At 45.5% G+C, this 13,160-nt stretch overlaps 1 protein-coding gene across 1 annotated transcript in view; it reads right to left on the bottom strand.

The window, feature by feature from the left end:
* Positions 1–13,160, bottom strand: part of CLCN4 (chloride voltage-gated channel 4) — an 80,928-nt gene that overhangs the window by 22,536 nt on the left and 45,232 nt on the right. Inside the window, exons 7-11 of the mRNA XM_003261002.4 lie at positions 8,763–8,969; positions 8,551–8,631; positions 6,753–7,298; positions 2,738–2,924; positions 1,317–1,715 (exon numbers count right to left, since the gene is read on the bottom strand). Of these exons, the coding sequence (XP_003261050.1) occupies positions 1,317–1,715; positions 2,738–2,924; positions 6,753–7,298; positions 8,551–8,631; positions 8,763–8,969 (1,420 nt within the window). The remainder of the gene's footprint in view (positions 1–1,316; positions 1,716–2,737; positions 2,925–6,752; positions 7,299–8,550; positions 8,632–8,762; positions 8,970–13,160) is intronic.

Below are 13,160 nucleotides of genomic sequence, written 5' to 3'. Positions count from 1 at the left end.
AGGTAAAAATGTTTGAGTGTCAAGCTAAAATGGGAAAGGATAGCTTATCTAAACTTATTGTTATAAAGCCTTTGATGAAGATGCCTTAAAGGTATTTTAAAGCTATGTAACATTGGGAAAAGGTTTAAGGGAGGTGCCTTGGAAACAGGAAACAAAGGACAGGGAGAGAAGTAAACAGTTGCCTGGTGGAAATGTATTAACAGTGGGCCATTCCAACATCTGACCAGGAAAGTCCCATTGACAAGCTTCAAGAATACTCTGGAAGATATATAGTAAAACTGTTGTGTGCACATGGGAGCCATGCCATGGGCCCTGGTCTATCATGAGATGCTAGAATGTTGTACAGATCGCAGAGCAAGGATGGTGAGCGTGCCCGTGGATGTGCTATGCTGGTCCTTGCCCCTGCCACCTTGAGGCCCGGCAGGACTCTACCCCTCCAAGGCTCACAGCTTCTCCTTGCCTGGGGTCCTAGCAACTCACAACCAGACCTCTGGCCCTCAGCCCGCAGCCCTCGGCCCCCTCTGTCTTAGGAATTCTCCTACCTCCTGTTTACCCTTCTGTTGGAGCCATCCCTAGGCTGATGGGGCCCATGGGCTTGCTTCTCTGATCCACCTGTCGTTGGGACACCCTGACCTGGGCATCATCCCATATTCCCCTCCCCCAACTCAACAGCCTGCCCCTCAGTGCAGCTGATTGTCATTCAACCACAAGGGGAAAATAATCTCACGCAATTGGTTCCAGTGATGTCTGCACATTTACCCACAAGGGCCTCTAACTGTGGAATCCAACATCATATCATAAAGTGAAACAAAAGACTTGTGTAGTGGCAAGGGGTGTCTGGGGCAGAGAACTCGCGATCTCAGCCAGATGGTTGGTCCACCTGAAAGTCTCTGAGACAGCTCAGCCCGGGCCACTCCAGGCTGTCGCCTCTCTTCCTTCTCAGCTTTAGCCAACAATTGCTGAAAGGCAGCCACAGAGCAGGGCCAGGGGGCTGCTTGCAAACATGCAGTCACTTTCCAACCAAGAATGTCTACCCAAGACTTGGGTTTAAAGCCTTTTTCCTTACAGTGTAACTTGGGGACCAGCAATATCGGCATTAATGGGGAACTTGTGAAGGATGTAGTATCGGGTCCCACTCAAGACCTGCTCAATCAGAATCTGCTTTTGAGCCAGACCCCTGGGTGACCCAGAGACGTGTGAAAGCTTGAGAGCCCCTGGCTTAATGCACATCACCTCAAACATCTTGGATAATGTTAGGGGTACAAAGGATGCCATTCGGCTCTTGATAAAATGTGAGCTTCCCTCTCTTTACTCACTTATTGCGAGAATCAGTTCCCTCCTCTGGGCAAATCCAATGAGGCGCTCGGAGTCTCTGGAGACCACCACAGGGAAGCCGTTGTAGTCGGTCTCCTTGATGAGCGTCTCCACGTCCTCGACGGTCATGCTGTCCTGGGTGAGCACCGACAGTGGCGGCTCTCCCCGCCGGGGCCGCATGACGTCGGTGGCCAGTGTGCGGTGAGTAAACTCGTCTTTCACGTCAAGGAAAGGGTACCCATTTAAGTGGATGTGGGCCTCGTAGATGCCTTCTTTCCCAAATGCATCAGCTACCCACTTGCTGGTCACAGCCGCTGCCATCAGGGGCACGATGTACTCCAGACCCCCCGTTAATTCAAACATGATGACCACCAATGACACCGTCATCCTGGTAACTCCACCTGCAACAGAGGGGAGGAGTAAGATTCCAAAGTGCAACCCGGGCAGCTCATGGAAGCATGATTTGGGGAAAATGACAGACAGGCTGTAAATTCCCCTCACACCTGTTCCAAGCAGACTCTCCCACATGCTTCCTACACTGGGCCTCTGGAACCCAGGCCAGGCCCTGTCAAATGTGGCTTTGCATTGGGGAGCCTGAAGTTGCATCTCACTGGGGCCTCTGCTCCAATGAGGGATCCTGGGTTGTCTATTCACCCTGGCCCACACAAGCTTTTTGGTGAGTGGATCCTACATGGGCTCTGCCAGCTTCTGACTAAGCAAGCATGGTGCTCTTCGAGAACCCCATGAACAGAATATCGCAGAAATTCTTAAGGACTATAGACAGGGGACAGACCCACCTTCGTGCCCCTGAATGATTAGGTGGAGAAGAGCCTTCTGCTAAACAAAGTATTTCATTTACAGACAGTCCCTGACTTACGATGGTTCAACTTACAATTTTTCAACTTTCTGTGGTACAAAAGCAACATGCGTTCAGTAGAAACCATGCCTCAAGTACATAGGCAACCATCTGTTTCTCACTTTCAGTACAATATTCAATAAATTACAAGAGATATTCAACTTCATTATAAAATAGGCTTTGTGTTAGATGATTGTGCCTAGCTGTAGGCGAATGTAAGTGTTCTGAACATGTTTAAGGTAGGCTAAGCTAAGCTACAACGTTTGGTAGGTTAGGTGTATTCAACGCATTTTCAACTTATAATATTTTCAGTTTATGATGCACTTACCAGGATGTTAACCCCATCATAAGTTGAGGGCATCTGTTTGTGTGTGTGTGTGTGCACAGTGAGCAAGACATAAGCCTTGGTGCATTACGCCATTGTGATTTAGGGGTTTACTTGTTATAGCCACACAACCCAGCCTATCCTGAGTAAAGAAAATGTTCAAGTCCATATCTTCCTTCTTGGCAGTCCTCTAAGCCAGATTAGTTCCCCGGTCCCCCTCCCTGCCCCACCCGTGGTCGTACCGAGGCAGGCCGCAGCTCCCACCATTGCGTAAAGCCCTGGCGTGACACAGTCTGCACCGGGTCTGCACCAGTTCCTGAAGATGATCCAGTCATGGTGATGGTAGGCCAGCTGCTCCACACCAATTCCCACCATCCTGCCTGCGATGGCGCCCACAGCCATGCTGGGGATGAAGAGGCCTGATGGGATCTTGAGGAGACACAGAGAAAAGCAACATGAGGGAAAAAGACCAAGTCCCCGCTTCACAACCCCCAGGAAACACATTCCCCCTTGACAGGCTTGCATTTAGCTTCAGTCTTCAGAGGAGGTGCAACTCTGCAAAATAGGTCAGCTGGGGAAAGGTGGGACAAATGATTTGACCTGCTTAGTCAGTCGTATCTACTGCAATTTAGAGAGAACGCAATTTTATACTTTGATTCCCTCTTCTTCAAAAGCTGGCCGGGCTTGCCTGCTGTGGATTAAAGAATGATAAGCCCCACTGCAAATAACATTCAAAGTGAGCATCTGTCACTTGAGACACCACTTTCTCTCTCCCCTTGCCATGTCATTCAGAATGGCTTTTAAAATTAAATGTCAAGCCACAGCATGAAAATGGAAAAGAAGGGCCTGTGACTGCTCCCAGGTAAAATAAAGAAGCTGAGTCCATCATTGCAGCCACCCTGGATCTTCCAGAAAGCACTTCAATGGCTCCCTGCCCTCTCTAGTAGGTGGAGGCTGAATACCCGTCAGAGAGAGACGAGGGAGGCAATTCCCTCTTCCTAATGAAGTACATTTTCTAATAAGTATTCTGAATATTTTCAAGCCAGGGTAGGGGCAGCAAAGAAATAGAATGTAAACTAAAAGATCTTGGTACCAGCGTGTTCTCTATCCTGCTGGATGAAGATACATTTTAGTTAATCTAATGACCACACATGTGCTATAGAACAAGCCTGACTCCCTGTGTTCACTGAAATGACACATGACCGCTGGCCATGGGCAGCAGCTGCAATGATGCCAGCCCCAGGTGGTTACCCATCTGAGGATGGAAGCAGAACTTTAACCTAATTCAAGTGAAGTTTGGATCCTTGAGTGTGATTTCTAGAGTCAGAACACTGCTTAGGAAATCGTTCCTTTCTGAGCTTCCCCTTATTCTACATCATTTATATCCCTGTAACATCAAAGGAGACTTTTCTGAGCAAGCATCATAAAATGTTACCAGCATCTTCCTGAGACATGAAAACAAATCCCTTTGCTAGGAGATGACAGATCAGAGACAGCCAGCTGTTTAATAAGGTCCACCCATCCTTGTTCTTAAAGCCCAAATTCAGGTTTGTATTTGACCACTACGACGCACTCAAGTAAACAACTTCTTAGAATTGTTTTCTTTTTTTTTTTTTTTTTTTGAGACGGAATCTCGCTCTGTTGCCCAGGCCCGTGTGCAGTGGCATGATCTCGGCTCACTGCAGCCTCTGCCTCCTGCGTTCAAGTGATTCTTATGCCTCAGCCTCCTGAGTAGCTGGGACCACAGGCGTGTGTCACCACGCCCAGATAATTTTTGTATTTTTAGAAGAAATGGGGTTTCACTATATTAGCCAGGCTGGTCTTGAACTCCTGACCTCAAGTGATCCACCCGCCTTGGCCTCCCAAAGTGCTTGGATTACAGGCATGAGCCACCATGCCCGACCATTAGATTTAAAAAAAAAAAAAAAAAAAAAAAAAAGACAATTCAGGCTGGGTGTGATGGGTCATGCCTGTAATTCTAACACTTTGGGAGGCCAAGGCAGGCGGATCACTTGAGCCCAGGAGTTCCAGACCAGCCTGGCCAACATGGCAAGACCCCATATCTACAAAAAATACAAAAATTAGCTGGGCATGGTGGCACGTGTCTGTACTCCCAGTGGGCTGAGGCAGGAGGATCACTTGAGCCCGGAAGGTCGAGGCTGCAGTGACCCATGATTGTGCCACTGCACTCCAGCCTGGACAACAGAGTGAGACCCTGTCTCAAAAAAAAAAAAAAATACAATTCAGGCAGGGCACAATGGCGCATGTGTGTAATCCTAGCACTTTGGGAGGCCAAAGCAGGAGGATCACTGGAGCTCAGGGGTTTGAGACCAGCCTGGGAAACATAGGGAGCTTGGTCTCTATGTTATATTTTTAATAAAAATAAATAAAATTAAAATGCCACACAGAAAGCAATAGTAATGGAACACAAAAGGGGGCTCTGGGAGGTGGATAATGTTCTGCTTCTGGTCCTGTGTGCTGGTTACACAAGTGTGTGTGTGTTTTATGAAACTCTATCAAGCTGTACACTTCTCCATATGAACGATATACTCTAATAAAAGTTTAAGTAAGCAATGATAGCATTATTCATAATAGCCAAAAGGTGGAAACAACACAAATGTCCATCAAAGGATGAATGGATAAACAAAATGTGGGATCTCCATAGAATGGAATACTATTCAGCCATAAAAATGAAGTAGTGGCACATGCTACAATGTGAATGAACCTTGAAAACATGGCACTAAATGAAAAAAGCCAGTCACCAAAGGCCACATATTATATGATGTCATTTATATGAAGTGTCCAAAATCGGCAAATCTAGAGACAGATTAGTGGTTGCCAGGGGCTGCAGGAGGGAAAAATGGGGAGTGACTGCTAATGGAGATGGGATTTCCATTTGGGGGATGAAAATGTTCTAAAGCTAAATACAGGTGTTAATTGCATAATATTGTGAATGTATGTAATGCCACTGAATTGTATACTTTAAAATGATCATTTATGTTTTGTGGATTTTACCTCATTTCAAAAAAAAAAGCTATAATAACAAAATCCCAGGTTCCCTCATAAAAGAAAGCTCTTTAGGAGGGGCTTTTAAAGTATTTTAACATAATGATTTTAACAAATGATTTTAACACAATGAAAGAGGAAACCAGCTGTCTCTTCTCTGGCTTTAGGAACAAGAGTAATGAAGGCATGTGCTGTTGGGTGTGGTGTGGTGGCTCATGCCTATGATCCCAGCACTTTGGGAGGCTGAGGTAGGAGGATCACTGGAGCCTGGGAGTTTGGAACCAGCCAGGGTGACACAGCAAGAGCCTCATCTGTACAAAAAATTTTTTAAAATCACCAACTGTGGTGGTTTACACCTATGATCGCAGCTACTTGGGAGGCTGAGATGGGAGGATCATTTGAGCCCAGGAGGTTGAGGCTGCAGTGAGCTGTGATCATGCCACTGTATTCCAGCCTGGGAACAAGACGAAAGGAAGGGAAGGGAAGGGGGAAAGGGGGAAGGGGAAAGGGAAAGGGAAAAGGGAAAAGGGAAGGGAAGGGAAGGGAAGAGAAGGGAAGGAGGGAGGGAGGGAGGAGGAAAAGAAAGCACGTGCTGTCATCCACAGCTCTGTTCTTCAAAGAGGATGTGTGCAAAGAGCCCCTGTCATGCCCAGCCCTACCCAGACGGGGGACACACTCACTCTGTGCTCCTGTCATACCAGCGTGGTGCTCACCACAACGTCAGAACTCTGGGTCTGCATCTCTTTCTCCCAGAGCTGTGTGCTCTGCAAGGGCAGCTTTCTGTTTGGGTTCTGTATCCCTCAGACTTAGCACGATGCCTAAGATACAGCTGATACTCAATGCATGTTTACTGAGCCAAACTGAGCCAAACCTGGGCTTTTTCCACCACCTGGCATCACCTGGCCAGCGGCAGGAAACCTGTGGTCACCACCACCTGTTCTGGGAATGTGTGAAGTGGGTTTGATGCCTAGCTCTGTCTCCCATAAGCTGTGGGTCTGATCAAGCCACTAAAGATCTCAGAGCCTTAGTTTCCTCAGTTGTAAAATGGGATTAAAATCTCTATTTCATAAGCTTATTGTTTATTAGAAGTTATTTCCTATTGATTAAAGGAATGTCAAGTGCCTGGCACATGAGAACATTCAAGAAAGGCCAGTTCCTCTTTTTTTCCCACCGCAATTTTATTTTAGAGAGTAGGGTGCTGTCCCCAGAAGGACATGGGTCCCCACCCCACCTTCCTTCCCTTTCACTTACCTTCATGCCAAAGGTAAATATGGTAACGACGATTTTGAAGATCAGTGCCAGGGCCAGCTGCCACATGGCCGTGTAAACACCGACACCAGCCGGCCGGTCTGGAATGTCATCCACAGGCCGAGTCATGTTGGGATCATTGATGTAGTCACAGAGCTGGGAAGACTCAAGGGCTCCACAGTCATTGAACAGCTCAGAAATGAGCTCGCTGGTGCTCTGGCGTGTGTAGGGATTGGGGTAGGCAATGATGGCAGTGATGGCGGTCACCACAATGACCTCCAGCACCGGGTACTTCCCCAGCCTGGTGGTCTTGCGCCTCCTGCACCAGGCGATGTTGCAGCGGATGAAAAGGGTTCCCCACAAGCCCCCGAAGACCCCAAGCAGGATGAAGGGGAAGAGTTCAGCCATGTACCAGGGCGTGTGATATTCCACGTAAAAGAGAACAAGACGGCTATTCCCAAAGGGATTGATGGATCTCAGCGTAAAGGCCGCCACCAGGGCTGCGAAAAATGACCTCCACAAGGTCTTCAGGGGAAAGTAGTAACTGACCTGAGATGAAAAAGTAGAAGATTAAAGACTGGCCAGAGAAAGAGCTGCTCAGAGCCAAGCCCTCTGGTTGGCATGAAAGTCACACTCTAAGTCCAAGAGTGGACACACTCATTCCATGAGCCTGGACTTAATGTGACCAAAACGCATCAGCAAAGATACCTAGAGGAATCTAACTATGTCTAGAAGTGGAATGGACACTAATCAAGGTGGGTTTGGGCTATATTTTTAAGAAAAAAGTATTTAATCATAATTCTGTTCATGGCACAGAGACTCCCCTAGAAGCAAATAAACCTCTGGATTGGATTCTACAGACAACAGAGTAGATCAGGATTTGGAAAACTCTGGGCTACAAGTCACGTGTAGCCCAGTGAATGCATTTGTATGGCACATGAGTTAAGAATGGTTTTTACATTTTTAATTGATTGAAAAAGTCGAAAAAATCTTTTGATTTGAAATATTCAAAAGAAGAACAATATTTTGTGACATGTGAAAACCATAAAATTCACATTTCAGTGTCCATAAGGAAACATCTATGGAATTGCAGACATGCCCATTTGTGTACATATTGTTCACAGCTGCTTTCATGCTATGACGGCAGAGCTGAACAGCTACAACAGAAATTGTATGGCCCACAAAACCAAAAACATTTACTACCTGGCCTTTTACAGCAATGTTTGCCAACCCCTGCAATAACCCATTTGGGTTACCAAAATAAAAAATGCTTAATGAAGTTGGTTATGAGAGGGAGAATACTGTCAATCTTTTAAAAAAAATCACCTTGGCAATTTTTAAAACAATACTTGAAAACAGGAATTTATCAGTGGTGGCCGGGTATTGTGGCTCATGCCTGTAATCCCAGTACTTCGGGAGGCCAAGGCAGGTGGATCACCTGAGGTCAGGAGGTCAAGACCAGCCTGGCTAATATAGTGAAACCCCATTTCTTCTAAAAATACAAAAATTTTCTGGGCGTGGTGACACACTCCTGTAGTCCCAGCTACTCAGGAGGCTGAGGCATAAGAATCACTTGAACGCAGGAGGCAGAGGCTGCAGTGAGCCGAGATCATGCCACTGCACACGGGCCTGGGCAACAGAGCGAGATTCCATCTTAAAAAAAAAAAAAAAAAAAAAAAAAACAGTGGAAATTGTGGCTCCTTAATTAACTGCCAGAATCTTATCCAATACTTCTTTGATTCTAACCCACGACGGGCCTTGCTGCTCAAAATCACGAATTCCCTCAGCTGCCCATTCTCACCTCTTCTAGACTGAAAAGCACGCCTCCAATTGGTGCACCAAAGGCAACAGAGACTCCAGCAGCCGCTGCAGCTGAAAGCACCTACAAAACAAATAGCTCTACATAAGCTTCAAGGCCTTCCATGAAAACAAACGTGCAAACCTGCAGGTCAGACAGCAGGAGGGGGCTTTGAGAAGAAAGTTTCGCTGCAGATGGAAGCTGAGCTGGCTCACCTCCCGCCTCTTGCCCTCATTCTTGCTGTACTTGGAGAAAAGGCTGCTGAAGAAGTTGCCACAGCAACAAGCCACGTGCACTAGTGGCCCTTCCTTCCCAAGGCTCAGACCGGAGGACACTACCAGCACCAGCGTGACTGTCTTGATTAGCAGGGTCCACTTCCCCAAGTAGCCCCTGATGATAAAGCCGCTCAAAATGGTCTTTATCTGAAACAGAGGATGGAGAACAAGAGGGAATGAACTCCTTCAATCCATGGCTAGGAAAAGAGCTATAATTCCTCTGAGAGACGTGTTCAAAGTTTAGATTCACTCAATAGCATGGAACAGAAGCCATTTTCATTTTTGATTTAACTATAATTTTATGTTAACTGAAATATTAAAAACTCAATGCATGGTAAATCGTAAGGATTCCTAGAGTACCAAAAGATCCTAAAGAGGACTGAATAAATCATTAACAAGGTCTCACTTGATTTATGGCATTTTATCCTGTTCACATTACCTTTTGTTATGTTGAGAAGAGACATGTACCTATTGATGTTAACTGTTAACTTTTGACTCTGAAATATATCCTAGATTAAGAGATGGAGAGCTGGCTGACTATGTGACAAGGCAAGGAGAGTGAAGTAGTTAAGAATATGCTACCCTAGGCTGGGCACAGTGGCTCACACCTGTAATCCCAGCACTTTGGGAGGCCAAGGTGGGAGGATCGCTTGAGCCCAGGAGTTCAAAACCAGCCTGGGCAACATAGACAGACCCCATCTCTGCAAAAAAAAAAAAAAAAATTTAAATTAGCTTGGCATGATGGCATGCACCTGTAGTCCTAGCTACTTGGGAGGCTGAGGTAGGAGAATCACTTGAGCCCGGAAGGTCAAGGCTGCAGTGAGCCATGATCGTGCCACTACACTCTAGCCTGGGTGACAGAGCAAGATCCTGTTTCAAAAAAAAAAAAAAGGAATATGCCACCCCAAAATATGCCACTCTGGCAAACTATTTTGGGTTAAAGGCTCTTGAAAAAGCAGGTGTAAGAAGATCACCTGACCATTCTGTTTCTTTCTTTTTTTTTGAGACGGAGTCTTGCACTGTTGCCCAGGCTGGAGTGCAGTGGTGTGATCTCGGCTCGCTGCAAGCTCCACCTCCCAGGTTCACACCATTCTCCTGCCTCAGCCTCCTGAGTAGCTGGGACTACAGGCACCCACCACCATGCCTGGCTAATTTTGTGTACTTTTAGTAGAGACGGGTATTCACTGTGTTAGCCAGGATGGTCTCGATCTCCTGACCTTGTGATCTGTCCACCTTGGCTTCCCAAAGTGCTGGGATTACAGGCATGAGCCACCACACCTGGCCCATTTTGTTTCTTAAAAGCTGGAGATGAAATTCCCATGTGAAAGATGCCCTTCCTATACTAGAAGGAAGCATCATTCTTATCATCAAAGACAGGAAGTTGAGGCTGAGGGAAATCTGCACGAACCAACCTTGTTAGACTAACCCTCATCCTCCTGGCCACTTCACCCAGCTAACTCCCCTAGCCCAGGCTCCTCTGCCTCGTCACACTTTCATAGATTACTACTTGTCCAATTCAGCACATAAGTATTCAACCCTAACTTCATCTTTGGGTCTTCACGCCTTATGAAGGCTCCCGTGTCATGTAAAATTCATTAAATAAACAAGTATGCTTTTCTCCTGTTGATCTGCCTTATATGTCAATTTAATTCGCAGGCCCAGCCACAAACCCCTAAAAAGGTGTTTGCCCCTACAAGAGCAAAATGACAGTTGAACTTTAGGTCAGGGGTTGACAAACTATAGCCTGTGGTCCAAATCTGGCCCACTACCTATTTTTGTATGACCCACGAGCTGAGTGTAGTTTTAACATTTTTAAAAGTAGTATGTCAAAAAAAAATAAGACTACTAGCTTTCTGGTGAGAATAGTTGCTCCATCTTGCCCCTTGGCCTCCAAGGCCTAATATATTGACTCTCTTTCTTTTATAGGAAAAGTTTGACAACCCCTGCTGGAGGCGATGAATTAATGAATTTTTACTGTCCAATTCTTTCAACTTTTCTGTATGTTTGAAAATATTCTTAATACAATGGTAGAAAATGAAGAAGATGCTCAACATTCCAATGACACATGTTTGGGGGATGTAAAGATGTTTGAATCCATCAGGACCCCTTCTCTTCTATCAAATCCTACCCTCTTTTATTGTAAAGGACTTTGACTATAGGGAGTGTTATCTTGCTCCATTTCCAGGCCTGCTGCATTTTATAAATACCAAATAATGGCTTTCTTCCTAAACGTTCACTTGAGTCTTTGCCTAATGCTTTTAGAATTCAACTGGGTGCCCTTCTCAGTGATTAACTTCATACACCAAGGGCCTCTCCCCCACCAAAATGGTATTCTCTTAGATAGAGAAGCATCATCAATGATCAAACAACTTTTATACCTCCAACCATTCCCCCAATTGGCTGAAATGGAGTGAATGTTTACTGCTGGGTTAGCAACTTACAAGCCTGTAATCACAGATTAATTAGACACCAAGTGAATCAGTCAATGAAATCTGTGGTCAATTTCTGGTTTTCCCATTATGTAATACATAATGGGACAAGGTTATCGCTTGTCAGTGTTATTTACATAACTTCAACACACCCCCTTGTGGGCATTGCTCTGCCAAGTAATCAATTTCTCAAATAGCTACTACAGTCGTTCTCAACCGTGCCACTCATCAGAGTCACCTGGGGAATTAGAAAACACTGCTGACTGGCTCTCACCCCAGAGATTTGATATAATTGGTCTGAGGTGCATCCAGGATATGAGGATTTTTACAGCCTCCGTAGGTGACTCTAAAATGCAGCCCAGGTGGAGAGCACTGCTTGATTCCTGAAAACAGCAGCACAGACATTCCTTATTTCTCAATACAGTGTTTAAGGGACAGCCCTGAAACACTCTTTGTTCTTTCACCAGGTCCTTCTACTGAGCATCATGTCACCTTGGGCAATTTGGGGAGGGTCATGAAGTGAGCTCATCCAAGAGTGTGTATGTTCCCGAAGGACTCAATGAGCTCCTTCCTACAGAACATGTGCGAGGTCTCCTAGCTATACAGTCAGATGGTGTTTCCTGAACTAGCCTTGAACTCGTGGCAGACAAACTAGTGGTGGTTAGACCCGTCCTTAACTAGTGGTAGTTAGCTTAATTGAGCCCGTGCTCTGGGATCTCAGATCCCTTTATTTAAGGGATGTTTTATTATGCCTGCCACAATTCTGCCCTTTTGTGTTGCCTCGAATAACATTATCTATAATTTTTTGTCAGTTAGTTAATGTGGATTTAGACCCAAGGGTATAGTTTAAAAGCGTAATACCATTTAGAAAATTACAAGCATCTAAATTACCTGAGCCTTTGCCAGCCATGACATGTGGTGAATTGAACAATGTAATAGGTATTTTGTAATTCTCTAAAATGATTTTATAAAATTCTCATGATCAAATTAGGGACTAAAGAAGACAAATTCATTCCCAGTAGATGGCAAAATCCAATCACTTGCTTTAATTTGAATTCATAGAGACTGAAGCGAGCAAGGCTTTAATGAGATGTACTGCAGCGGATTTGTGACTTGGTGGTGTTAACCTGAAAACTAGAACTCTTTCCGATAAATAAATATTTGTAAGAGTGTTTATGTTTTATGTTTTTTAATAAACTGAAACATCAACATAGAGTAAGTTCTGAGAGGGTATGATTTCTCATATAGTTGACATGACAGTGGTTCTACTGACAAAAGGAAGCAAGTAGAAAGAGGACACCCTTACCCAGTTCTCTCTCAAGTCCCACGTGCAACAAAAGCTGAGTATTCACTCTTTTTTTTTTTTTTTTTTTTTTTTTTTTTTGAGGCAGGGTCTGGCTCTGTCACCCAGGCTGGAGTACAGTGGCACAATCACAGCTCACTGCAGTCTCAATTTCCTGGGCTCAAGTGATCCTCTCACCTCAGTCCCCAGAGTAGCTGGGACTACAGGAGTGCACCACCAAACCTGGCTAATTTTTTTTTTTTTTTTTTTTTTTAATGAGACAGTCTTGCTCTGTCACCCAGACTGGAGTGCAGTGGTGTGATCTCAGCTCGCTGCAACCTCTACCTCCCAGGTTCAAGCGATTCTCGTGCCTCAACCTCCCAAGTAGCTGGGATTACAGGCACGTGCCACCGCGCCGGCTAATTTTTGTATTTTTAGTAGAGACGGGGTTTTGCCATGTTGGCCAGGCTGGTCTCAAATTTCTGGCCTCAAGTGATCCACCCACCTCAGCCTCCCAAAGTGCTGGGATTACAGGCGTGAGCCACTGCACTCTGCTGCTTATTTTTATTTTTTGTAGAGATGAGGTCTCACTACATTTCCCAGGCTGGTCTTGAACTCCTGGGCTCA

The sequence above is a fragment of the Nomascus leucogenys genome, chromosome X (assembly GCF_006542625.1).
Source record: "Nomascus leucogenys isolate Asia chromosome X, Asia_NLE_v1, whole genome shotgun sequence".
NCBI classification, from domain to species: domain Eukaryota; kingdom Metazoa; phylum Chordata; class Mammalia; order Primates; family Hylobatidae; genus Nomascus; species Nomascus leucogenys.
This window is presented reverse-complemented; position numbering and strand designations above follow the sequence as displayed.